This window comes from Cygnus olor, chromosome 11 (assembly GCF_009769625.2).
Source record: "Cygnus olor isolate bCygOlo1 chromosome 11, bCygOlo1.pri.v2, whole genome shotgun sequence".
Lineage (NCBI taxonomy): Eukaryota > Metazoa > Chordata > Aves > Anseriformes > Anatidae > Cygnus > Cygnus olor.
The window spans coordinates 15,457,303-15,478,879 of NC_049179.1; the positions used below are offsets into that span (position 1 = coordinate 15,457,303).

At 48.0% G+C, this 21,577-nt stretch overlaps 1 protein-coding gene across 2 annotated transcripts in view; it reads left to right on the forward strand.

The window, feature by feature from the left end:
- The window catches only part of SLCO3A1 (solute carrier organic anion transporter family member 3A1), a 137,794-nt gene that overhangs the window by 106,140 nt on the left and 10,077 nt on the right, over positions 1-21,577 (forward strand). For both annotated transcript variants that reach the window (XM_040569570.1, XM_040569569.1), the window contains exons 3-7: positions 3,524-3,622; positions 6,660-6,923; positions 14,791-14,955; positions 16,876-17,074; positions 18,010-18,148. In XM_040569570.1, the coding sequence (XP_040425504.1) occupies positions 3,524-3,622; positions 6,660-6,923; positions 14,791-14,955; positions 16,876-17,074; positions 18,010-18,148 (866 nt within the window). The remainder of the gene's footprint in view (positions 1-3,523; positions 3,623-6,659; positions 6,924-14,790; positions 14,956-16,875; positions 17,075-18,009; positions 18,149-21,577) is intronic.

Genomic DNA, 21,577 nt, shown 5'->3' on the forward strand with positions numbered 1-21,577 from the left:
TTGGCAAATTGTTCCATTTGAAAAGATGGGGAGGAAAATAATTCTAATTCCTCAGTCCAGCCTGTTTTTCTTTTTTTTTTTTTTTTCCTCCGGACTTTTCCAGAGGCAATCAGCGTGGTCGAAAGGGATAGAACAGGAAAGCTGAAAATAATGAGCTTTTTTCAAAATTAAATGTAATTGTGCTTTAAAAGAGACCAAGATGAAATTAAGTATTTTTGAGTTACCAAAGAAAACTTTGAATTGTCCCAAAGCAAGTTTGTTTGTTTCAGTCCTCAGCTCCTGACCATTTTCAAGAATCGTCATAATTTGGGAAGAATTAAAAAAAAAAAAAAAAGTAAGATTAAAAACAAAAATTTAAAAACCCACCAAACTGCACACAGGAGAAACCTTTCTCATCCTTCTTTCCAGTGGTTTGTATAGGGCTATCCTGGGAATGTGCCCCGCTCCTCCTTGCAAAGTTGGGTGCAGGATGAAGCAGAGCCCCCCTGGAAGAGGGGCAGTCTGCCGTGCAGAGCAGGAGGTGTTCATTTGCAGAGCACTACTGGATCTGACAGTCCCAGCTTTGTTTTCCCTTCTCTCAAGGAGGATGTTACCAAATGTGCAGCTCTGAGCGATGGAAATGAATTTTAAGCTACAAAGGAAAGGGAAGAGGCTGGAGTATCCTGCACTGATGGCCAGCTTTTTTGCCATCAATGGGATTTCTGCAAGAGGCTGTAATGGAGCCGGGATTAGATCTTGGATCTGTTTGCTCCTGGTATTGGTGCCCTTTAGCAGCGACCTGTGTTGAATCAGGTTGATTCGATAAAAAGTTAGAGGGGAAGATGGGAAAAGCCCTAGCAAGTGGTGTTAAAGCCATCCACAAGCTTAAGACATCTTTATCCTTAGCAGCAACCCCAGGGCTGGGAGAAGAGGTTTTACTCGAGCTTCTCTAACTAAGCAGCTTCATGGTTGTGTGGTCAGGCAGGTGATGTGGAAAGTGTTTTCCTAATAACGGTGGTGATGAGCAATCATGCAGAATTTCTCGGAAGAGGAAGGATGTCTTAAGCTGATTCTAATTTGGGTAATTTCCTCTCGAGCGCTGAATTCCACATACATGTTCAACCACAGGTAGGATCCAAATTGCCTCATTGCCTATTTCTTCTGCCCAGTGGTGTGCTCTGCCGACCCTTGAGCATCGTCCAGAGATCTCCAGGCCCCAGTCTATTGATCGTGACAGCCCATGCCTTGTTTTTTTCAGGATCTGTTCAATTTGTGAGGCAAAGTGTAAAATTCTGCAATCAAAGGATTTTGTTGGCATCTCGAAAGAACATAGCAAAAAGGGCATGGGGAGAGTCTGCTGTTTACCTGGTTTTAGGACAAAATGTAGAAAAAGTAAAAACACAATTAACACAAGGGTTTCTTGCACCTACCCTAGAGGTGAATGTTAATTTAATACCTTCCCGTAAGGTCTTAGCTCCTCATCTCCCTGCTCAGTGGATGCCCTATCCCACATTGCCCTCTAGCGAGAACATTTCAGAGTGATGCGTTCTGGATTTCAGCTGCCAGGATATCAAAGGTGGTGCTTTAATAACTGAGGACATGGCTTGGTTTCGAAGGGGCTGTTTGCCATGCAATACAAAGAGCTCGAGGAGGAGCAGCATTCGCCCGTTGCAGGGGATGCCTTGGGAAAGGGAACGCACACGTGTGCGCGTACCTGCATCTGACAGCTCTCCTGCAGTTGGCTTTTTGTTTGAGCCCGCTGCCCGTGCTTGCATCTCCCTGCTGCTGATGGGCCACGGGCGAAAGGCCTCTGCTCCTTTCTGCTTTGGAAAAAGGGAAATTATTCCCCAGTTTTTGTTTGTTTATTTTGAAGGATTTTGTGTGTGTGTGTGTGCTCGTCTCACCCGTTGCCCCATGAAACACATTTTGGTAATGTGTTTTTCCTTATATACGCGTGGTCTGACAGCTCTGCCTATGGTTTGGAAACCATCCCCAGACAAACCTCTGTCCCTCTTCAACCCTACAGGGGTTGAGTTGCCGGAGTGCCATTAGGGTAACAGCCGTGGCCATTCCCCTGCCAGATAACGTCTGTTAAAACTAAACTCTTCCACTACAGCCTCAGTGCCAGCGCTGCTCGTGGGCGAGTGGCAGACACTCATGCCATCTAGTGACCAAAAAAATGTGCTGTGGATGTTTTATGAAGTGCCACGGGAAGTTTTCTAGCCCCGGCCTGGGGAAGAGGGCGACGGTACTGGGTGGGCACAGGGCAGAAAGCTCTTCCCCTGCTCTCCGACCTGGGTCTTCTCTCCTTCACGTCCCGCAAGGTGCTTCACAGCACCTGGGGTCTCCCAGGGGAGCTTTACGGGTCCCAGGGGAGCAAGGCACGGCCTTCCTAAGCTGCTCGGTTGATGCAGGTGCACAAATCCCTCCTCTCTCGGCCGGGTTACGCACGCACTGGTAGCAGGCGGCACCCGCAGAGACTGGGAGGGAGACTCAGGATGCATCCCAAAGCACCCAGGTGTGAAGAAGCTCCTGCAGGGGACATTTCTGAAGGCAGTGACACCAAGGCTGGTGCCACCACAGGCCGACACGTCCCTGGCCGTGCTGTCCTCACCGCACACGCGGCTCCTCTCCGTGCTGTTCAGCCTTGCCAGTGATTCCTTCAGAAAGCCGTTTACAAGGCTCCTTGGGGACTTGTAGTTGTTTGTCCGTCCCACGTGAAGGCGCTAAATATGCTCCCGTTGTCTAATTTACAGCTGCTTTGTGTTATCTCTGCTGCTGCTTCCTCTGGATTAGCCTCGCGTCCCGCTGCCGTTCTGCCCTGGATGGCTGAGAGCTGGCGGCGTGCCTGCGGCGTTCCTGTTGCAGGGCCAAAATGGGAGTGGGAATAAATGGTTCCAAATATTGTGTTAAAGAAGTAAGTCGTAGACTCACAAGAGCTCTCTGCCTGGCATTGCTTTGGCAATTTCCTGCAGGTTCTGCAGGAGGAGCGAGTCTGCAGGAGAGGTCTGAGTAGCCGTGTGTCTCGGGGAATATTTGCTACGTGATATATGCTGGGGAGAAGGCTTTCATGGGTTGCAATGAGGGCTCCTACCTCTCTAAAGGGACTTTATTCAGTAGTCTGTGACAACTCAGAATTTCATAGATTCACTGGTTCTAAGCTCTACAAATATCCCAGAGTTAGCTGGGGGTGGCAAAGGTAAAGACATTCCTGTGGGGAGAATACAGGTCTGCTTTACCTCGTGCTCTCGAGTAAGACATCCTTCAGAGCAACCAGACAAGCAAAACATGGTGTATGTCCACAGTCTTCCCAGCTCAGTAGAAATCCTTCAGCATTATCACAGCTTCATCTATTTTTCCTGAAAGGCTGTGGAAAAGCAAAAAGCATTTAGGGTGCCCTTTTGTCTGAAGCACTCGACACAGACACATATCCATATCTGTTTGGTGTTAGTAGGGCAATGCCATTTTGTAGGAGCCAAGCAGAACAACTTGCAAGGAATAATCTGAGCCAAATACTAATTTTCTATTTTCTCTCTCCTTGTAGGGATCCTGTTTACGATGCTGGTATTTGGGCCAGCCTGTGGATTTATCTTGGGCTCCTTCTGTACCAAAATCTACGTGGATGCTGTCTTCATTGACACAAGTAAGGAGAAAGGGGTTTCATTTAAAATCAAGTGTATTGATGTATCAGCGTGACAACATTGATGCGTGCAAGTAGGACGCTGCTTCTCATTTCATCTTGAGTGCCCCTTATGTATGTGTATCACTTTTAGAGGTTTTTGGGTTTTTATTTATTTTTTGACTAGGATTCAACTATTTTCAACTTCATCCCCATAAGTAACAGGTTTGTAGTGGCTAAAAGATTAAAATATCACTGTGGCAGAGCATACAGGGCAGCGTGGGTGTAGTCATGCTAGGGGGGCTGTGTCCAGAGCAGAGGATGGAAGAGAGAGCTGCCATCCCTGGGACCTGGGAGAGGCAGCCAGGCGCTCGGAGGGATGCACACCCGTCAGACCCACACCCAGCACTACCTGCAAATGACCGAGTTCAGTCTCACAGCATTGTTGTTTTTTTCCCAAAGCAGTGCTAATTATTGCTCACCTTGACACTGCTCTTGGGTTAAAGCAATTTGTTGGCAAATTGTCTTTTTTTTTTCGTTAAGAAAAATGTGCAAATTCTTGTATTGCTACCTGCACTATGCCCTCTTTGCCATTAGAGGGCAATGTGTAACAGGCTTTTCTCCACTGCTCCCAAAGCCCTTTGGCTGTAAGCTGAAAATCTAAGGCTTCGTGTTGTCACCTGTGAGGGTGCGCTCCGGTTTTATGATGTTGTGGATACACCTTCATAGGATGCGTTTGGATGGAGTTTAGCCTTGCAGGGGTCAGAAGAGACTTCTGCAAATCTGGAAAAGTGCTGCTGGCCTTTCTTGGTCTTGCATGTATGTGGCAGGCCAAGAAATCTTAATAATATGAAATGAGCAGGGAAGAAGTCTCTTTTTTTTTTTGATGGCTGGAACTTTTAGCTGTGGCTTGGTCAGAGGGGCATGGCCCCTTTTCATACCTTGTACACCTATGCCAAAGGCTCGCTTGGTTCTGTAGGCAGGGGAGCTTGCTTGAACCCTGCTACACATTTGATCATTAAATATAATTCACTCCGAAATATGAATATGCACAAGAAGACATTCCTTGTCCAGTAGGTGAAGCTATGGAACTCCTCACCACAGGGCATTAAAAGTTTACAAATGGGTTCAAAAACACCTTCATGAGATTATAGAAGAACAAATGGAAAAGCCACCAAATCTAGCTTATAAGTCCCTAAGCCACAAACTGCAAGAAGTAGGAGGAGTAACATCAGGAATATGTTGGCTTTTGTCTTGTGCACTTTCTGGACGCCTGCAGTTGGTACCGTCAGTGGCAAGATGCTGGCCTAGGTGAAAAGTTAATGCAATCTGACTATTTTTTATGTAAGATCGTCACTCCAGATTTACAGCTCAAAAAGCCCCAGACAAATACGGAGCTGTGGAGGAGAGCAGCAGGGCATTATCGCTGAGCAGCCTGGAGGGGCTGTGGCCCAGCAGCTTACAGGGAGGGTACAGCACTTTCCAGGGGCAGGTCCAGCTGGCTTTGGCCATGGTCCTTTGTTGAAGGCTGGGGCATGTGTGGCCGTGGTCTCTTTTGTTGTCAGAAGGAGATTCAGCCTTCAGCTGGCTCTGCCTTGCAGCTCGGGGCAGTGCAAGGAGACCGAGCTCCAAGGGGTGAGCCCAATCCTGCTCCCTGTTCCGGACCAGAGGTGTAGGGTGCCAGGGCAGCTGCTGCACTGCCTGCCATGCAGGGCTTGTTATAGGACGGGGATGTGAGGAAGACCTTTGTTTATATGGCGCTTCTTGTGGCTGTGTTCCCAAGAGCCTGAAAAAATGCACTTCAGGCAGGAGGAAATAACAGCAGAAGAATTCAATCCTCCCAAAACACTATATTTCAAACTTTATATATATTTGAGAGCTACACGTTATTTTCCCTAAGGAGAAAAGAGTTTCCTTCTGTCTCTGCTTGAGAGACAACTTGATTGCCTCACTTGAGACAGATTTTTCAGAGTGGCTGTAACCAGACAGACGTCGCGATGGGGGAGCTTGTTATTCCAGCCACGTGGGCCCCGGTCTCCCCCGGGACTCAGCTCCCAGTGCTGGGCACCCTCTGCCGGCACACTTAGTGGCTGTGGCAGTGAGGTTGCTGTTGGGAATACAATTTCTTCTCTCCTGCTGCTTATTTTTATTCCCCCGAATTGACTCCAGTGCCTTTCTTTTCCTTATCTCTGCTGAGTGGCAGCCTGTAGGATACTCTTGCCTTTTGCTCTGCTTTTCTTCCTTTTCTGATATCTCTACATTTCCAGGCCCATTCGCTGCAGTGAGTGGGTTTCTTTCCCAATGTTTAGGAGTGTTTCACCCTCCTTACAGTCACGGGTGCCCAAAAAGCCCAAATATCCAGCTCTCCTTTGCTGGAAAGGATTCACGTCTGTGAATTCGAGGCAGGGAGAGCCTGATCCTGGATGAGCCAGGATGGGGATGCAATGCCTTGTTTGTGCCGCTTCTGTTCCCTGCATGTCTCTGCATGTCAGCTGTGCTTGTTTTTCTTTAGGACATTTCCAAGGCTTCATGCAGCCGCAGGTCTCAGCTGAGCACAGGTTTCCTGTGCTGGAGCCCATGTCAGGGTCGGTCTGAAAAGCTGCACCCCGTCACAGGCACCTCACTCGTACTCTTATCCATCAACCATTTCCCTCACGGGCCAGCTTTTGGAGAGGCCAGTGAGGGTTTATTTCCTCTGCACGTTTGACACACTGGGCCAGTGATGCCCAAAACCTTGGTGCCAACAAAGGGGACACTGGTTTGTACACAGCAACATCCTAGAGCTGGCAGGGCCAACGACACTGGAGAGAAGCCCTGACTGCAGGGCATTGCAGAAGCTGGACGTGCCATCGGGGTAGACAAGTGATGGGTTGCTTGTCCTAAGGACCTCTTGCAGGGGGAGGTCTGTATGTGCTGGTGGCTCACACGACAGGGGTGTGGGATGCTCTGTAGCCCCTCACCAGCCATCAGAGCCCCCAACAACTGCCTTCAAACCTACAGGATCATTAACCCCTTGTGTTCCCTCCACGCAGCCCTCACTGACACGTGTGCCCTCTTGCAGGTAAGCTGGACATCACTCCGGACGACCCTCGGTGGATCGGTGCGTGGTGGGGAGGCTTCCTGCTCTGCGGTGCCTTACTCTTCTTCTCGTCCCTGCCGATGTTTGGGTTCCCACAGTCCTTGCCCCCGCGGACAGAGCACGCAGGGGAGAGTGAGCAGGCCATGCTTCCCGAGAGGGACTACGAGAGGGCCAAGCCGAGCAACGGGGTCCTGCGGCACCCGCTGGATGCGGAGAACAGCACAACCTGCTTCCAGCAGCTGCGAGGTGAGGCACTGCCTTCTTGTCATGTTTTCTGTGAGAGTCAGCGACAGGCTAACATCTGGCGGGATTTATAATTGGTCTCTGATTCGGACTGCCTACCTCTACCCAGAAAAAAAATACAAACCTAGTATCCTGAGATTTCAGTCCCTAGCTTCTAATTATCTCTGGCATTGTCCTCGTTTTAAAGAGAGACTTTGTTCCACTTGAAAGATTTTTTTTTTTTAAACTACAAAGCTTCTGAAATCCGTGATAGTCCTGTAGAGTTGATAAAAATGAAGGGGAACGCAGTTTGTGGACTTCTCTCCAGTCTGCTGTCCTGCTTCCCTCTGCCTCCTGAAACAGAGAGCGAGCCTGCACGGGTGCTTCAAAGGGACGGGGAGCTCCCAGCACTGGAGCTGCAGCAGGGCTACTGCAATCCCAGATAGAAAGCAACAAGTGCTTTACCAACACAGCTCTTAAACTGGGAGGGGGAAGAGAGAGATACCAGCCCAAATGGCAGCAAAGCAGCAGGGCAGAAAATAGCTTGAAGCAGATCAGAATAGAAAACCCTACATCGTGTCTTGCAGTGATGTCAAGGGGCCTGGCTCTAATGAAGGCCAGCTAACGACCTGGCATTTTGCAGGAGTGTGGGTACGTATCCTTTCCATACTCTGCACCCGAAAATCTTTCATCTGAGAAGGTGGTTCTGTAGTACTGGTGGTTGCTTCCCACTCTCTGTCACTGTGGCAGAGCAGGTTTCATTATTGCCTAATACATTTTGATAAATGAGGACAAAATCACTTACTCCCTGTGCAGTCACCCTAATTGGGAGTTGAATGAGGTACATGAGGGAAGGAAAAAAAGAGGCTTTGGGGAAAAAATGTTTTCTTAAATATAAAAAATCGTTTGAATAGTTGATGTGGTTGTTCATTAAGGGAAGGTCAAAGATGTGAAACTTTGACTTGGTGAGAAAATTCAAAAGAAAGGAAGGTAAAAGGATACGTTGTTTGAAAATGTGCCAGTAAAATGAATTTCGTGATCCTCTTGTCCTTGTTGCAAGGATTTTCTCAGGTTTGGGAAATGGGCTTTTTCAATGGTACGTCCATCTGGATGATTCTGTGGCTTTTGTTGTGGACTCGTTGGAGCATCTGTTTCTGGCTGCTAAGTTTTTGGAGTGGGCACTAGACATTTTTGCGTTTTTGTAGAGAGGATAAAATATGGCATGTCCTTGCTGCAAGGAAGGGTGACAGTTCTGCCTGGGGGTGGTTCTAAGCAAGCTGGGTTTTAGCACGTAGAGAGGCCAGTAGAGGGGGGGTGCTACGGCATCTATTGCTTGTCAAAGTACAGAAATGTAAGTGTCACTTCCATATGCTTCAAAGTACTGGTTAAATCAGGAGGCACTACAGTCTTCCACGTAAGTCTTCTCACTGCAGGTAAATCCCACTTCGGATCAGTGAGCTCCAGAAGTCTCCTTGTAGATGGACTTTGAAGTACAATTTACATCGCATCAAATAAGACAGGGAACGACCTTTTTAGTCACGCCTTTGAGGCTGTCACAGATGACATGGTGTTGGTAGCTGCCATCTCCTTTCGAGTCCCTTGGCACTGTTGTCACAGTCAGAACGTGGTCAGGAGCTGTGTTTGCTGAAGTGCCCGCCTGGAGGAGGTGATCAGACCCCACAAGGGAAGACAAACATGCTTCACTCACTTCTGATGTGTAGTGTTTAAGGTGATGGCTTGAATCTTGCTGTGTATATGCATTATTCTGCCACCAGCTGCAAAATACATGTGCATTCCTGCGTGGCAGGACCTAATATCCTTAATCCATTTGTTGGCTGTATAAAGTTTCCTTTGGGGACGGTTACACCTGTTAATTCGTTAGGTTACATTAGGTTACATACATACGTTACGTTAGGTTACATACGTTAGGTTACATTAACAGATTACAACTGTTAATGGGCTTCGGGGTTTTCAAGTATTTGTGAAGCCGAACAGCAGAGAATGTACCTGTACGTGGGGTTGTGGGTGGAAATGTTCATCAGGGTTTGTGTGGCCAGTAACTCCAAGTCCTTTTTCATATGTGTTGTCACTGCAGCTTGGTCCTGGACAGGTGTGTATGGGGCATAAGTCCACACCTGCAGGGAGGCGTGGGATTGTCCATCTCTTGTGCTTAGTATGGGAAGGAAAAGTTCTTCCTCTGGACTTTGTGTGAACACGTTGTATCAACAGGGCATTCATGGAGGCTAAACTGAAGGTCCTTTTTGGCTGTTGGAAAAAAAAAAATCAGGTCTCGCAGTGACTGCTACAAGTGAGGAGACATGGGAGGAGAGAAGGGGGGTAGTGTAATTTGGAGACGTGCTCCCAGCTGGGTCATGGCTGTCAGCTAGTGACAAGGCATGTCTGGCACATGGGAGGATGCCTGAGACACTACAATGTTTGCTGAGAGACAGGGAGATGTAAGGCTGGGTGAGATTCCTTGGCTTTCTCTAGCCTTAGCACACAGACGAGCTGTAACTAATATAAAAACAACCTTCTCAAAGTGTTGGAAAGTCTTTTACATCTCTACCAAGGTCTAAACAGAAAGGAAGAGCTGGCTTTTGGGAAGCCATGGCATTTCTTCCTGCGGGGTATTTTCACGATGGGAAACGAAGCATCTTTAAGAGGAGCTTCAAACTTGCGATGGAAACCGCGCACCGTGCTGCAGGTAGGACCTGCTGGCTGGGGCAGCTCTTCTGTGCCCCCAGAGAGCTGGGGAAGGAGGCTGAGCCCAGGGCAGTCCCCTTGTCCCCCTGGCTGTCCTCAAGAAAACCCGGGGACAGACCTGGGAGGTTCACCAAACTGGAGAATGAATGCTGCACCATTTTATGTGATCGGTGTTTCAGTTAAGCAACACAAATGCGTTTGGGAGTACAGGGAAGGGAAGGATTAATAGCAGGGAGAGGGTGGATAAATGCTGCCATTGATCTTTGCTCCCAACGGGCAGCCTGGCGGGGTTGTTCCCATCCAGCATTCTTCGTGTGGTCCACGAAAGCAATTGAGGCGTGGGCTGCAGCAGTCCTTGCTGTCCCGGGGGCACAGCTCTGCTTTCACACTTCTGCTCTGCCCTGGGGACCTCTCTGCTATTTGGGGCCGGAGATGACGTTCGGCTCTGTCAGGGCACCTGTGCCCTCTGCTCGTGTCTGCCACGCATCTGCCCCCTCGCTCCACATTAACACGCTGCCTCTAACCCACCACCTGCTCCGGGACGTGCTTGGAAATGCTCTGTCAGAATCATTTTTCCCTATGAAAACATCGCTTTGGTTGAATTTGAGTGGTCAGCTCTGATGAAATTTGGTTTCAAAATGCTTCCTTGGCTTTTTCTTTATTAATCCTGAAACATTCTGCTCTAAATGCATTTGTTTTGTAATTATTTAAACCAGAAATTCATTACATCTGTCTAGCGAGAGATATGAAAAAAATGTTACGGGATTGAAATTGATATGGAATCCTTCAGGTTCGGAGATAGAAATTCATTCACAAGGAATTAAAAGCAAACCCACTGCGGAATTAAATGAATTTCAAAACTGCAAATTCCCTCAATTTGGAAACATTTTGCTTTCCACCCAGCTTCATTTCCAAGAGCGTAGGAGAGCCGAGATGTACAGCTGACAGCTGTCTTGTCTTCTGTTCGGTTCCTTCCTGCTCAATGTGCCGATCTCCTGAGTACCTCGAGAGAGAGCTCCTCTGGATCCTGGCTCTCTGACCCCACGAGTGCTCTCCGGGCAGACAAGTTGTGCTGGGCCAGAAGCTCCCAGCTGTGCACAGGTCCCAACCTGTATCCCTCTGTGGGCATTCGTGGAATTGAGCAGGATTAGCAGGTACCACAAGGAGTTTTAAATTCACAGCTCTAACGTGTCTTGGGGACAACCGTTTGGAGAGGGCTCCAGCTGTATGGCCGTAGAGGTGAGTCGTTGGCCCAGAGCTGTTGGTCCCAAGACCTCGGTTCCTTACCAACACCTAGAAGGCTTGCTGAGAAGTCCTAATTGTAAGGAAGGGGAGGCAGGTGACCGTGAAAGGCCCTACATCAGGTTGCTGCTGATGCTGGAGGCAGGGCGATAGACTAGAGGGACTCACTGCCCAAGAAGCCTGTTTGACACGGGTGTCATCCTTTTTCTTCATACCCTTTGTGGTATTAATTTTGCCCAGGCCTTATGAACTCTGGTATATTAAGCTCACTTGAATTATCTTCAGTGCCTCTTGCCTTATCCCATCTTCTCTCTCTCTTTCACAGGAGCTTCCTCTTTCCAGGAGGTATTTTCTTCTTGCTGCCTTCACTCTTTTCTTCATCCCTTATACCTCAAGCAAGCTGTAGATCTTTCCTTTTGTTTTTGTTTTGTTTTTTATTATTATTATTCAAATTTGAGACTTGCTGCCTACGTTGCTGTTAGAAAGTAGTATTTTGGATCAATGCTAAATTCCGTCTTTCTCCCATCGCACTGTCCTAGGTGGACTGGGCTGTAAACCTCCCTCTAATTTATTACTTTGCTTTCTGTGTTCCTCATCTTTACTGCAAATTGAAAACATGTCTCTGTAGGGTGCTCCAACTGGAAAAAGGGGCCTTGGTGATTGTAATGTTCCAAACAATTCATTTCAAGCACCAACATGATGATTATAGTTTGTCGTTTCTGGAGAGTAGTTAAACCTCATGTAATGAGGTTGCCAATTATCCCCGGTACTCCCCGATGTTTAGTGACAAATCAAAGCTACTTGGTGTACATAAGTGCATTTGCTCGTCGAGCCCGTGGTCTGTCACCCACAGCTGGCCCGTCAGCAGGAGGGGATGCTCGATAACCTCAGCTCGAACTGCTGGTGGTTGGCTTGGTGTTGCTGAGGGTGGTAAAAGGTGTGAAGGTGAGGAATTAGCAGGGGTGTCAGAGAGCTGTGGGGCATCCTCCTAGGTCCCTTCCAACCTGAACATCCTATGACCAGTGCTGCAAGCATTGGGCTTTGGGTGCTTGAGCAGGGAAGAGAGGGTGATGAAGTTTCTACTTCTTCTCAGTGTATCGTTGTTGCTGTAACGTATTGGGTGCATTGGGATGAGGATGTTAAATAAGCTGGTCCTTCTGACCACGGGAGGGTGGGTTTCTTGTGCCTTGTCTGATACAGCTGGTGGGTTCTCCATGAAGACTTTGGAGACTATTTTGAATCCCAAAATCCTTTCCCTTTTTCCATTCGATGGGTGGACTTCAACATCAGATTTATAGCTCCAAAATGGTGCTACAAAGCATACGGCTAACCTTCTGGGCTGGAGCACACATCGAACTCCTGATTGAGTCAGCAAGGCGCAAGGTAACATTTATCATGACTTCCACTGGGATCCAGGGAAGGAGCACCACGCTCAGCTCTTGGGGCTTTCCTGTCCCCCATCAGACATCTTCCATTTTCCCTTCCTACCCAGCACCATATGCTAGACAGCTGAATGCACGTCACTCCAGTCTATGGAGAGGTTTTTAAACTTCACTGCTGACTTTTAATCTTGTTCCTAGAGGTATTTCACCCCAAGAACTGAGACAGATAAGGCAGCAGCAGGTATCAAATGGATCATCTTAACGGGTGGCAGTAGCAAGATGAAAGGATATTCATTTCTTTGGGGAACCTCTTGTCATTTTCCTTAGAAAATAAAAGGGAATGAGCTGGACCATGCTGAGAGAAGATGGTGGAGGCTGCCAGGCATTTCCTGTTTTGCCTTTGCGCTCTTTGTTGTGGGTTTTGTATTATACCCTATTATATAGCTGGTACAGAGCCCCGTTGCAGTATACACTGGTCAGACGTGCAGTAAAGGGCAGACCCTGTCCCAGAAACCTCACGCCCAGATGCACAGAGAGGATGACCAGTGACGAAGTGATGGGACTTGTAGCCCAGCGCTGCCAGGCCAGGCAGTCGTAGCGGCCTCCTCCCTCGTGTGAGATGCTGCAGGGACTGCAAAAGCCTTCCCCTCCTCCAGCATGTATGAGGGATGGGTTTTCACTTTGTAATGCATGATGATTTGGTACCGGCCTTGCGACCTTCAGCAATAAATGTCCGTGATCTTTAACTCCATCTTGCAAAAGACAGGCTGTCACTGTTATTATTTGGTGGGTGAAGTTACGGAGAGACCTCTGTGTCTTTACATTTGAATTGGCACAAAGCTACATCTCAAGGAATCCATTAATCTTGTACAGATTGAACTCCAGAGGCACAACAGGCAGTAATACCTTAAATATGGCTTTCCGAGCTCAGCTCTGCCAAGTCCACCTTTGCTTTTTCCCTTCTTTTCCTGGCAAGGAGGGGAAGTTCTGTGGGTGGCCTCCAAAGAACTGAAGGAGGCAGCAGGTAGCTTCTGAGATCTGTCCACATCCGAATCTCCCAGACTTCTTCCTCCCTGTAATTTTTTGTTTTGTTTTTTTGTTTAAGTCCTTTCCCACTAAAAAATGCTGTGCCTCCAGCACCTTCATTATGTTCAGCAAATCCTCAGGAAGCAAGAATTTTATACAGCACGAAAAAACATTTGTGATATAAAGAGACCAGAAACTGTGGAGTGGTCCCTTCCAGAAAGGTTAGATCAAACCTAATTATAACCTTTTTTTTTCTCCCAAAGAAAGAACCGTGGGGACCCAAGCAGAGCCTTGACAAAGAGCTGTGCATTTTCTTGCTGAGGCCAATGCAATTAGATTTCACACCAAAAAAAACCCTAAGGGAAAATAGAAGCCACACCAGAGAAATCTGTCATCTGGCAGACCCTGGTACACCAGAGGTGGGTGGGGAATGGATTTTCAAAATGCAAATAGGGGCCCATTGAGGCTTCACTACACTTCAGCAGGGTAATTTTCAAACTTAATGATTTTCACATTTAATTCAGGGAGAAATTAGTCATCAGGTATTAAGACAAAGCAAGGCTCTCTCCTGTACTGCGATGCTATCCTCTTCAAGCTGTGTTATCTCGGCAATAATTAAAATGTTCACTGAAGTAGAAAATGTGCTATCTGATTCATTAGCCAAATTTCCCTTTGTAAGGTAACTTGTGTTTCCTTATCGGAAATAGAGACAGGCTTGGAGAAGAGGACTCAGGACACTAATGATGCGGGAGGGAGGAGCAAGGGATCATGAAACTAAAGCAGGTGCGTGTGTGTTAGGCAGAGGGGAGCTCAGCACGTCCCCAGCTACCCCTGCAGCCACCGAGGCTGGTAGGGTCTATGCACAAGGTGTCGTTCAGCTGCTCAAGCTGAGGTTTATGGGAACATACAGGCTAATCTGCCTGTCCTAGGTGTGGGATCCTTTATGCTCATGAGTGCCCCTGGGCCAGAGAAGAGAATTTCAGCTTGTATCCGAACATGCTGCAAGAAGATGTCCCTTGGCATGTGGGCCAGTTAGGCAGGAGTTAAAAAATGAGGCAAATCTGGATGGCAGGAAAAGGAAGGGCCAAATGTGAGCTTGGATTAGTTTGTGTCTGAAAGCCTGAAAGACTGCGGGTGCTAAGTACAGTACTCATGGCACTTATCAGCTGGCTCGGTATTGTTTGTGGGGAGCAGGTAGGAAGAGGTGAAGGAAAAAGAATACCAGGCTTTGACTGACCTCTCTATGGGGGAAACAAAAGCAATACTGGAAAACATTGATCCTTTAAAATTTCAAAATCATCTCTGACCTTTCAGAATAATGACAGATGACTTCCCTTTGCACCTCCTGGTACTTTAGATGACACCGTGGGATTTGTTTCATTTTGTTCTGGCGTTGCCACTTTTCAACCAGCTTGTCTGTGCAGAGTGGAAATTTAGTCCTAATACCATGAGTTTGTCCTCAGGAGAGTAGCAAGGCACCTTCAGCACCTCGAGCAGAGCCTGCACAATAACACCTCTCCCTTTTTTTTCTCTTCTAGTGATCCCCAAAGTAACAAAGCACTTGCTCTCCAATCCTGTCTTCACCTGCATCATCCTGGCAGCCTGCATGGAGATTGCCGTGGTGGCGGGCTTTGCCGCCTTCCTGGGAAAGTACCTGGAGCAGCAGTTCAACCTCACCACCTCGTCTGCCAACCAGCTGCTGGGTGAGTAACCACAGGGACCACCGAGTCTCCAGCATCCAAAGGCACTGAAATATTCGGCGTGACTGGTAGCTGCAACCAGGCTGACTGATAAGGCTGCTCAGAAAGTAACTTGCCCATCATCCAAAGACGTGATGGGCCTGAAGTTCAGCCGAAATCCTAACCAAACTGGGCCATTGGCACAATTACCTGCCAAGCTGCAGGGCTGCCCATCTAACTACTTACCTCCTGGTTCAGGTATTCCAAATTTCTCCAGTTTCTCCTGCTAGTCCCCTCCTTTCTTCTTGTATTGGAAATGAGAAGATTGCAATCATCAGCTGAAATAGCTTCAAAAACCCCTTCTCTCTTCTCATGCTGCTGCTGTTTCCCATATACTCTTCATTTCTCAGCATTCATTCATTCTCTGTCAGGATACTCATGCATAGGCAGGATCTTCATTTATTTTCTCCTGCTGCTCATTTGCAAGCAGTCTAGCAATTTGTTTGTGACAGCCATTCTCTCAGCAGCACCCATCTGAAATATCTGCGAGCTGATCTTGGCTGATCTGCACCCACAGCTCGCCAGATGGGCATCTGGCAGTGACCTGTCAAAAACTGGGACATCATGAAATGGATGAATCTTAATATCGAAATAAAAAACTTGCAAGCTGCTCTCCTGACAGTTACTTATTTTCCCGTCGAACTCATTGATATCTTCTGGTTTGGGCCCAATTTTCCAAAAGAAACAACCTCGTGCAGTCAATCTTGCCTCCACCAGCAATGCAAAACTTGCTGGTGGGTTTTAATGGGTTTTACAGAAGGGCAGAGGTCTCAGAGATGTTGGGTTCTTGTAATTTTCCTGAAAATTAAAGGCTTGGCAAAGGAAAGCAACTTCAGTATTGGCCCAATGGAAGAAGGACAACCACTGTGCTGTTTGAAGGAGGGTGTCTGGCCGGTCAGCATGTGTGTCCAGCTGGCCGGCCAGCAAAGAGGGAACTGCTGTGAGCCAGAGCACGTCCTGCCTCTGACCGAGCAGGGGAAAAGAAGACTTCGATACTTCCACTGTCCTCACAACTTGTTTAATTTAAGCAGCGTTGCTGCCAGATTTCCCAGGTGACTTTCGTGGGAGTCCAGAAATGTGAGGATTTGGATGCACTTCTGAGCTTAGCTTGGGAAGGTGAGGTTTGGAGTGCAACTGGCAGCAAAGGGATTAAAGTGAACCCAGACACGTTCAGTGTGATAATGCCTTTCTGTGCCTGGAAAGTGAGTCACTTCTGGCAGTGATTTTACATCTCTCATTTTAAGGAGATCCTATAAGGGAGGCTTAGCATTTTCAAATGCAACTATTGCCTAATCTCTGAAAATCAGACTGCTTTGAACTATACCAAACGGGGTTCACCCAGAGCTTCTAGACACCTCAGAGTATTTGTGGCTTTTCTGGCTGCTGACTGTCACACAAAGCATTAACAATGCTATTGTTTAGGTTAGGGTGGGCCAGCCTCGGCTATTTTGGCATCCTCCTAAAATATGGATGAGAACTGGAAGAAGATCGTGGCTCCTCCAGCTTGTCTGTTTGTATACATCCCTCTGTGTGGAGCAGCCCCAGTTCGTGTCCTAAAACAAGGCTGGAGAAAACAGCACAGATATAATTGTGCAGTGCCTGAGGCGAGGAGAGGAGCGGGCTGGTGGTCGGTGAGTTGGTCTGCCATCCCAAATGGGCTCTAACTCAGTCACTGCCAGGTGTCAGCGCTTCTGTGCCTTCTGACTGATGACTGCTAAGAAGAACATGCCTGAGTGAATAAATACCAGCTCCAGTAGTTGACCATTAGAAGGTTTCCCAATGATAACACACAGATCTGTCTGCGGAGAAATACAAGCCTGTAACAGTGTGGTTTGCTGACCCTTACCTGCACTTGCTGCTAACTGTTTTTTTTTTCTCTTGCAGGGATGACAGCAATCCCATGTGCGTGTCTTGGCATATTCCTGGGTGGCCTCTTGGTGAAGAAGCTCAGCCTCTCTGCTCTGGGAGCCATCAGGATGGCCATGCTGGTGAACCTGGTGTCCACAGCTTGCTACGTGTCTTTCCTGTTCCTGGGATGCGACACAGGACCTGTGGCAGGGGTTACTGTTCCCTATGGAAACAAGTAAGTCCCCAGAGAGTTTCAAGGTCTCCCGTCCATCCAGCCAGCAAAGGGCACATCCCTCTCAGCCTTGCCAACATAAGTGCCACATTATTGTCCTCGATGAGCAGCCTTCAGGCGGTGCTGGCCCACGGGCAACCATATAGCAAGCAGTTTAAAGAGGGCCGTGTCGAATAATGCTCTCACTCTGGGGGCTCTTCATACCACATATCTCCGTGAGAGCTGAGTGCCTGCAGCTGACAAATGAGCTTTACTAAAATCAGCGAAACTGAATCAAAGGTGCCAAACCCAATCCTGAACCCATGGCCACCTACATAGCATTCGGTCCACCACACCATCTGGTTTCTCCTGGCAGTGAGGGACATAACACTGCTTTTTATGTTTATTGGAGCGCCTGAGGGGAATTTGTAGAACCAGGTTTTAGACACGTGGAAATTTGGATATGGTGGAGAGAGCATGAATGGCTCCAAACCCATTTTGATGGGAGTAATGAGGTACCCAGTTCACTGTAGCATTCACAAGACTTGGAGAGTTATTCCCTGTTTTCTTTTCTGGTGCTCCTCAGTATGCAGTAGTGACTTTTATGAAGATGAAAACTTCAGGCTCTCGGCTGTTCAGTGCTTCAGAAAAACACAGAGCAACCTCTCCGGGCATATCTTTGGATCTCCTTGGGGCTGCTCATTGAGAAGCCAAGGCATCCCAAGTTTTGCATTAGATTTCCTACTGCAGAGTGATGGTGGCCAAGGCATTTCTGTCCTCAGGAGACACTGTAGCCTCAGTTTCCTCAAGCTGGGACCCAGATAGCCTGCCCGCTGCTTTTTGTAATTTGTTTGCCTTAACTGACCCCCCTTCAAAGCCATCTTTGTGCGGCACTGATTGGAAAAGCTTGCTGATATCATTATACTACCTGTTAATTTCTATTTCTGCTTCTCTTACAGCTCAACTCCAACCTCATCTCTGGACCCATATTCCCCCTGCAATAACAACTGTGAATGCCAAACTGATTCCTTCACTCCAGTCTGTGGTGCAGATGGGGTCACCTACTTATCTGCCTGCTTTGCTGGCTGCAGCAGCACGGTAAGCAGCCTTTCCTTGGTATCTCTCACCTGTAGGAATGACCCTGTGAGAGCAAGTGCGGGACGGTAGTGCATATCTGGTAGAGTCACTCGTTTACAGTCAGCAGTGGTTAAACCCCCAAGTCTCTGGTCCTGAGCCATTGATGTTTCTCACTCTGTTGCTTAAAGGCCCACTGGCTCTGGCAGCAGTGTGTCAGGGGCACTCACAAAGCAGGATGGGCTTTCCCTTCGTTCTCCTCCTTGTCATCCCCCTCTTCCAGTCTTTCTTCTCAGCACTGAAGCAGAGGAACACAAGAGGAAATCTGCGTGTTTGTGCATTGACAGAATCCCGATCTGCGAGAGCTTGCTGGCCCAAACTGTGGGGAAAGCTTCTCTTTGCTCCTGCTGCTGCCATCTCTCTGGCTCTCCACCTGGCAATGTTCACCCTGCCCAGTCCTTTCTACTTTTCCTCTTGCTTTTTTCCCAAGTCTGGTTCCTAGACACATATGACCAAATCCTGATTTTATTCATCCTTGTTTAAGATTTCTTTCTACTCCTCTTGCTTCTCTCTTTCACTCCTTTTCTCTGAGGCAATGGCAAGAACGCTTGTCAAGAGAACAGAGACTCCATCTAAAGACATTCTGCATTTTTCAGTTCTCTATTTCTAAGAGTTTATTCCTTTAGAAAACTCTTAAAGACCAAGCCATCTCTGTGTAAAGATGAGGAATTCTTAAAAGTCTGCTTTTCCATTTTTTTGCTGCTGAAATGCTAATGCCCGCTGGGTTACACTGCAAATGAACGCCTGTCGCTCCCGTGGGGGGGAATTAGCAGGGTTTCTGCTGTCTTTGCTCCCTGGCTGGGGCTGTGCCAGGCACAGTGACCACTGCCGTGTTGTGTGGAGCCTGAGGGAGGTGAGCCCAGTCGTGGTGACCGTTTGCAGCTGCAGGGACATCAGTGCTCACCACGTGCAGTTATCCCTCTGTGGTTTCATCCTTCCTTTTTGAGGAGACATCAAACCTGCCTTCCCTCCCTGAAGAGACAAACCGCCTGCGAGCACCAGGCAGCGGAGGCACAAGCTCGCTGCTAACAAGCGCAGACTCGTGGTACAGATGACCCGGGAGCCAGCTCATCTTGCTGAAACCTCTTCTCTCCCGAATTCCCACTCCAGCCTCAAAGATGCAGGCGGCCCTTTGAAAAAAGGGAAAGTGCCACAGATTCAAGGTGTTCTCAGCAACCCCAGAAGGGCCTCCACGAGCGTGTGGCCCGGGCCGTGGTACACGCAAAGATGTTACGTCCTGCCCTCAGCCTCCCGACAAGAGACAAGCCAGCACTTCGGGCAGCAACGTGAGCGTTTTGACAAGAAGCCAGCTTGTACAGAGCACGCAGAGTGGTGTCTCACCAGTTCACCGAGCCCTTAGCAAGAGTACAACCAGTGTTGTTCGTGTCTGGAGTGCAGGAGCAACCGCCTCGCTGTGCGACTCAGGGCAAAGCTCGGGCTCCTCTGGAAGGAGTTCAGGAATGAAAATTCAGCTCCGTCCATTCAGCGAGCAGCTGCCTGACCTCGTGCTCCATGAGAGCAAACCCTGAGCAAGAACCTCTCTCTCCCTTCCCTTCTCTCTTACACACTCATTCCTTCGTTTCTTTTCATCGTCATCTTGGGGTTCTTTTTGATGCTTTGGGTTGTGTGGTTTCTTGCAGTAACGTTTTGAATACAAATTAGTGAAGCAATAGCATCCTCTTGAAAGGGCATTATCAAGAATTATGGACCAGTTTGGCCATGTCATGGCCCTGAGGCAAAGCCAAATTTCCAAACCAGGTTTTAAACCTATAATCCAGGTAATGACCTGTCTAGAGGTTCTTGTGAGTGTTATATGCTCGTGATGAGCCAAGGGTTGCTTTTTACTGGGACATAAAATTCTCTGAATGCTTTATTTAACTTTACTGCATTGGATGTTTCTGACTGCCTCTCTACATTTTCCCTCTGTGAACAATTTCTAAAAGCAGTGTGTAGCTCAGTGTTGTTTTTTTTTCATTTATGCTCTCTTATTGAGCTGGTTGCAGGGGTGCACCTTTCCAAAAAGCTTTAGGAGTATCGGGGCTGATAGGCAGAGCTCTGGCACCCACAGGAAAACCTCTTTTGAGCCATTCCCACAAGTGACCCATGCATGCAAAGCCTTTGACCGTACATCTTGTTTGTTTTGTGCCGTTGCTTTTCTTAATCTCTCTTTTGGCGGGAGGTGCGTGAATTCCAGCCTGGCATTACATTGCTGGCATCTCAGGGCTTTGCAGTGAAGGACCAGCTTGTCCCTCTCCTGTCAGAGCCAAGGTTTAAAAAAGATAGATAATTAAAATCATGGGTAATTTGTGTAGATAATTACCCCAAACTTGGGATGCTCTTCAAGGTGCAAAGTCTGCGTGTGTGCAGCTTCACACGTGCACAAAAAATGTGGGTGTGCAAGCTGCTAGGCGGTGGAAGATAAATGTGTGGTTGAATGGTGGTGGGGTTGCGGACAAGGGAATCTGTAGCGATTTGGCATGGATAACAAAAAGTTGCCTTGCCACGGGGCAAAGGTAAAAGTCCATCTTTGATGTTTCCTGGGTTTGATGTCTGTGAGTTGTATCGCATGTCAGTAATAAAAGATCAAAGATCTCCCAAGTAAGGCTGAGGCACAGCACTAAGCGAGCGGATGTAGCTGGAACAAAATACTTGCATTGCTTTGGGATAGCACCTCGGTGCAAGGTGGTTGGAAAAGCGGATTGAGGGGCAAAGTTTCAGGGTCCGAAGGTAGGGACCTGCTGCATGGTTTGTTGTACCGGGTATAAATCCATACCAATGGGAGGAGAATCTGCCCCATCACTGTCAGGAACAGGCACTTTCTCTTCTTTGATGAGAGCCCATCAGAAATAAGCAGAAATAAGCAGCCAGGTTTGCACGGTTACCACAATGGAAATTTTATCCCAGGATTTTTCAGTACAGGTATGTATTTAGATGTGGTTTAATCTACAGGGCCGTGTCCTGGCTGGTTGGATACCAACAATGTACAGCAATAAGAGCCAGGAGTTACAAATTACTGCACTGTTATTGCTGTGCAAACACCACTGCAGTTGTGCTAACTGTCACCAACTCAAAGCCTTCAGGTGGCAGCTTCTCACTCACAGCACAGGAATTTGTTATGTTAATGATTGCTTGCCAGCCAGAAAGGCACCTGCGTGTCTACTGCCACGATCCTGGAGTTCTGCACTGCGGTCTCTCTTGCCCTCTGTGCACTTATGTGGAAGAAAATCATTTGACTCCTGTGCAAGAAGAAAGAGATTGGTGTCAGAAAGGCTAGAGTAGCGTCCCCACGGATCCTTAACTTTAGAGGCGGTGAACCAGAAAGTGTGCTTTTGTACAGTCCTAAGAGGACCCCAGTAGAAAAGCAAAGGAATTTCTGCTTGAACGTGGTAGAGG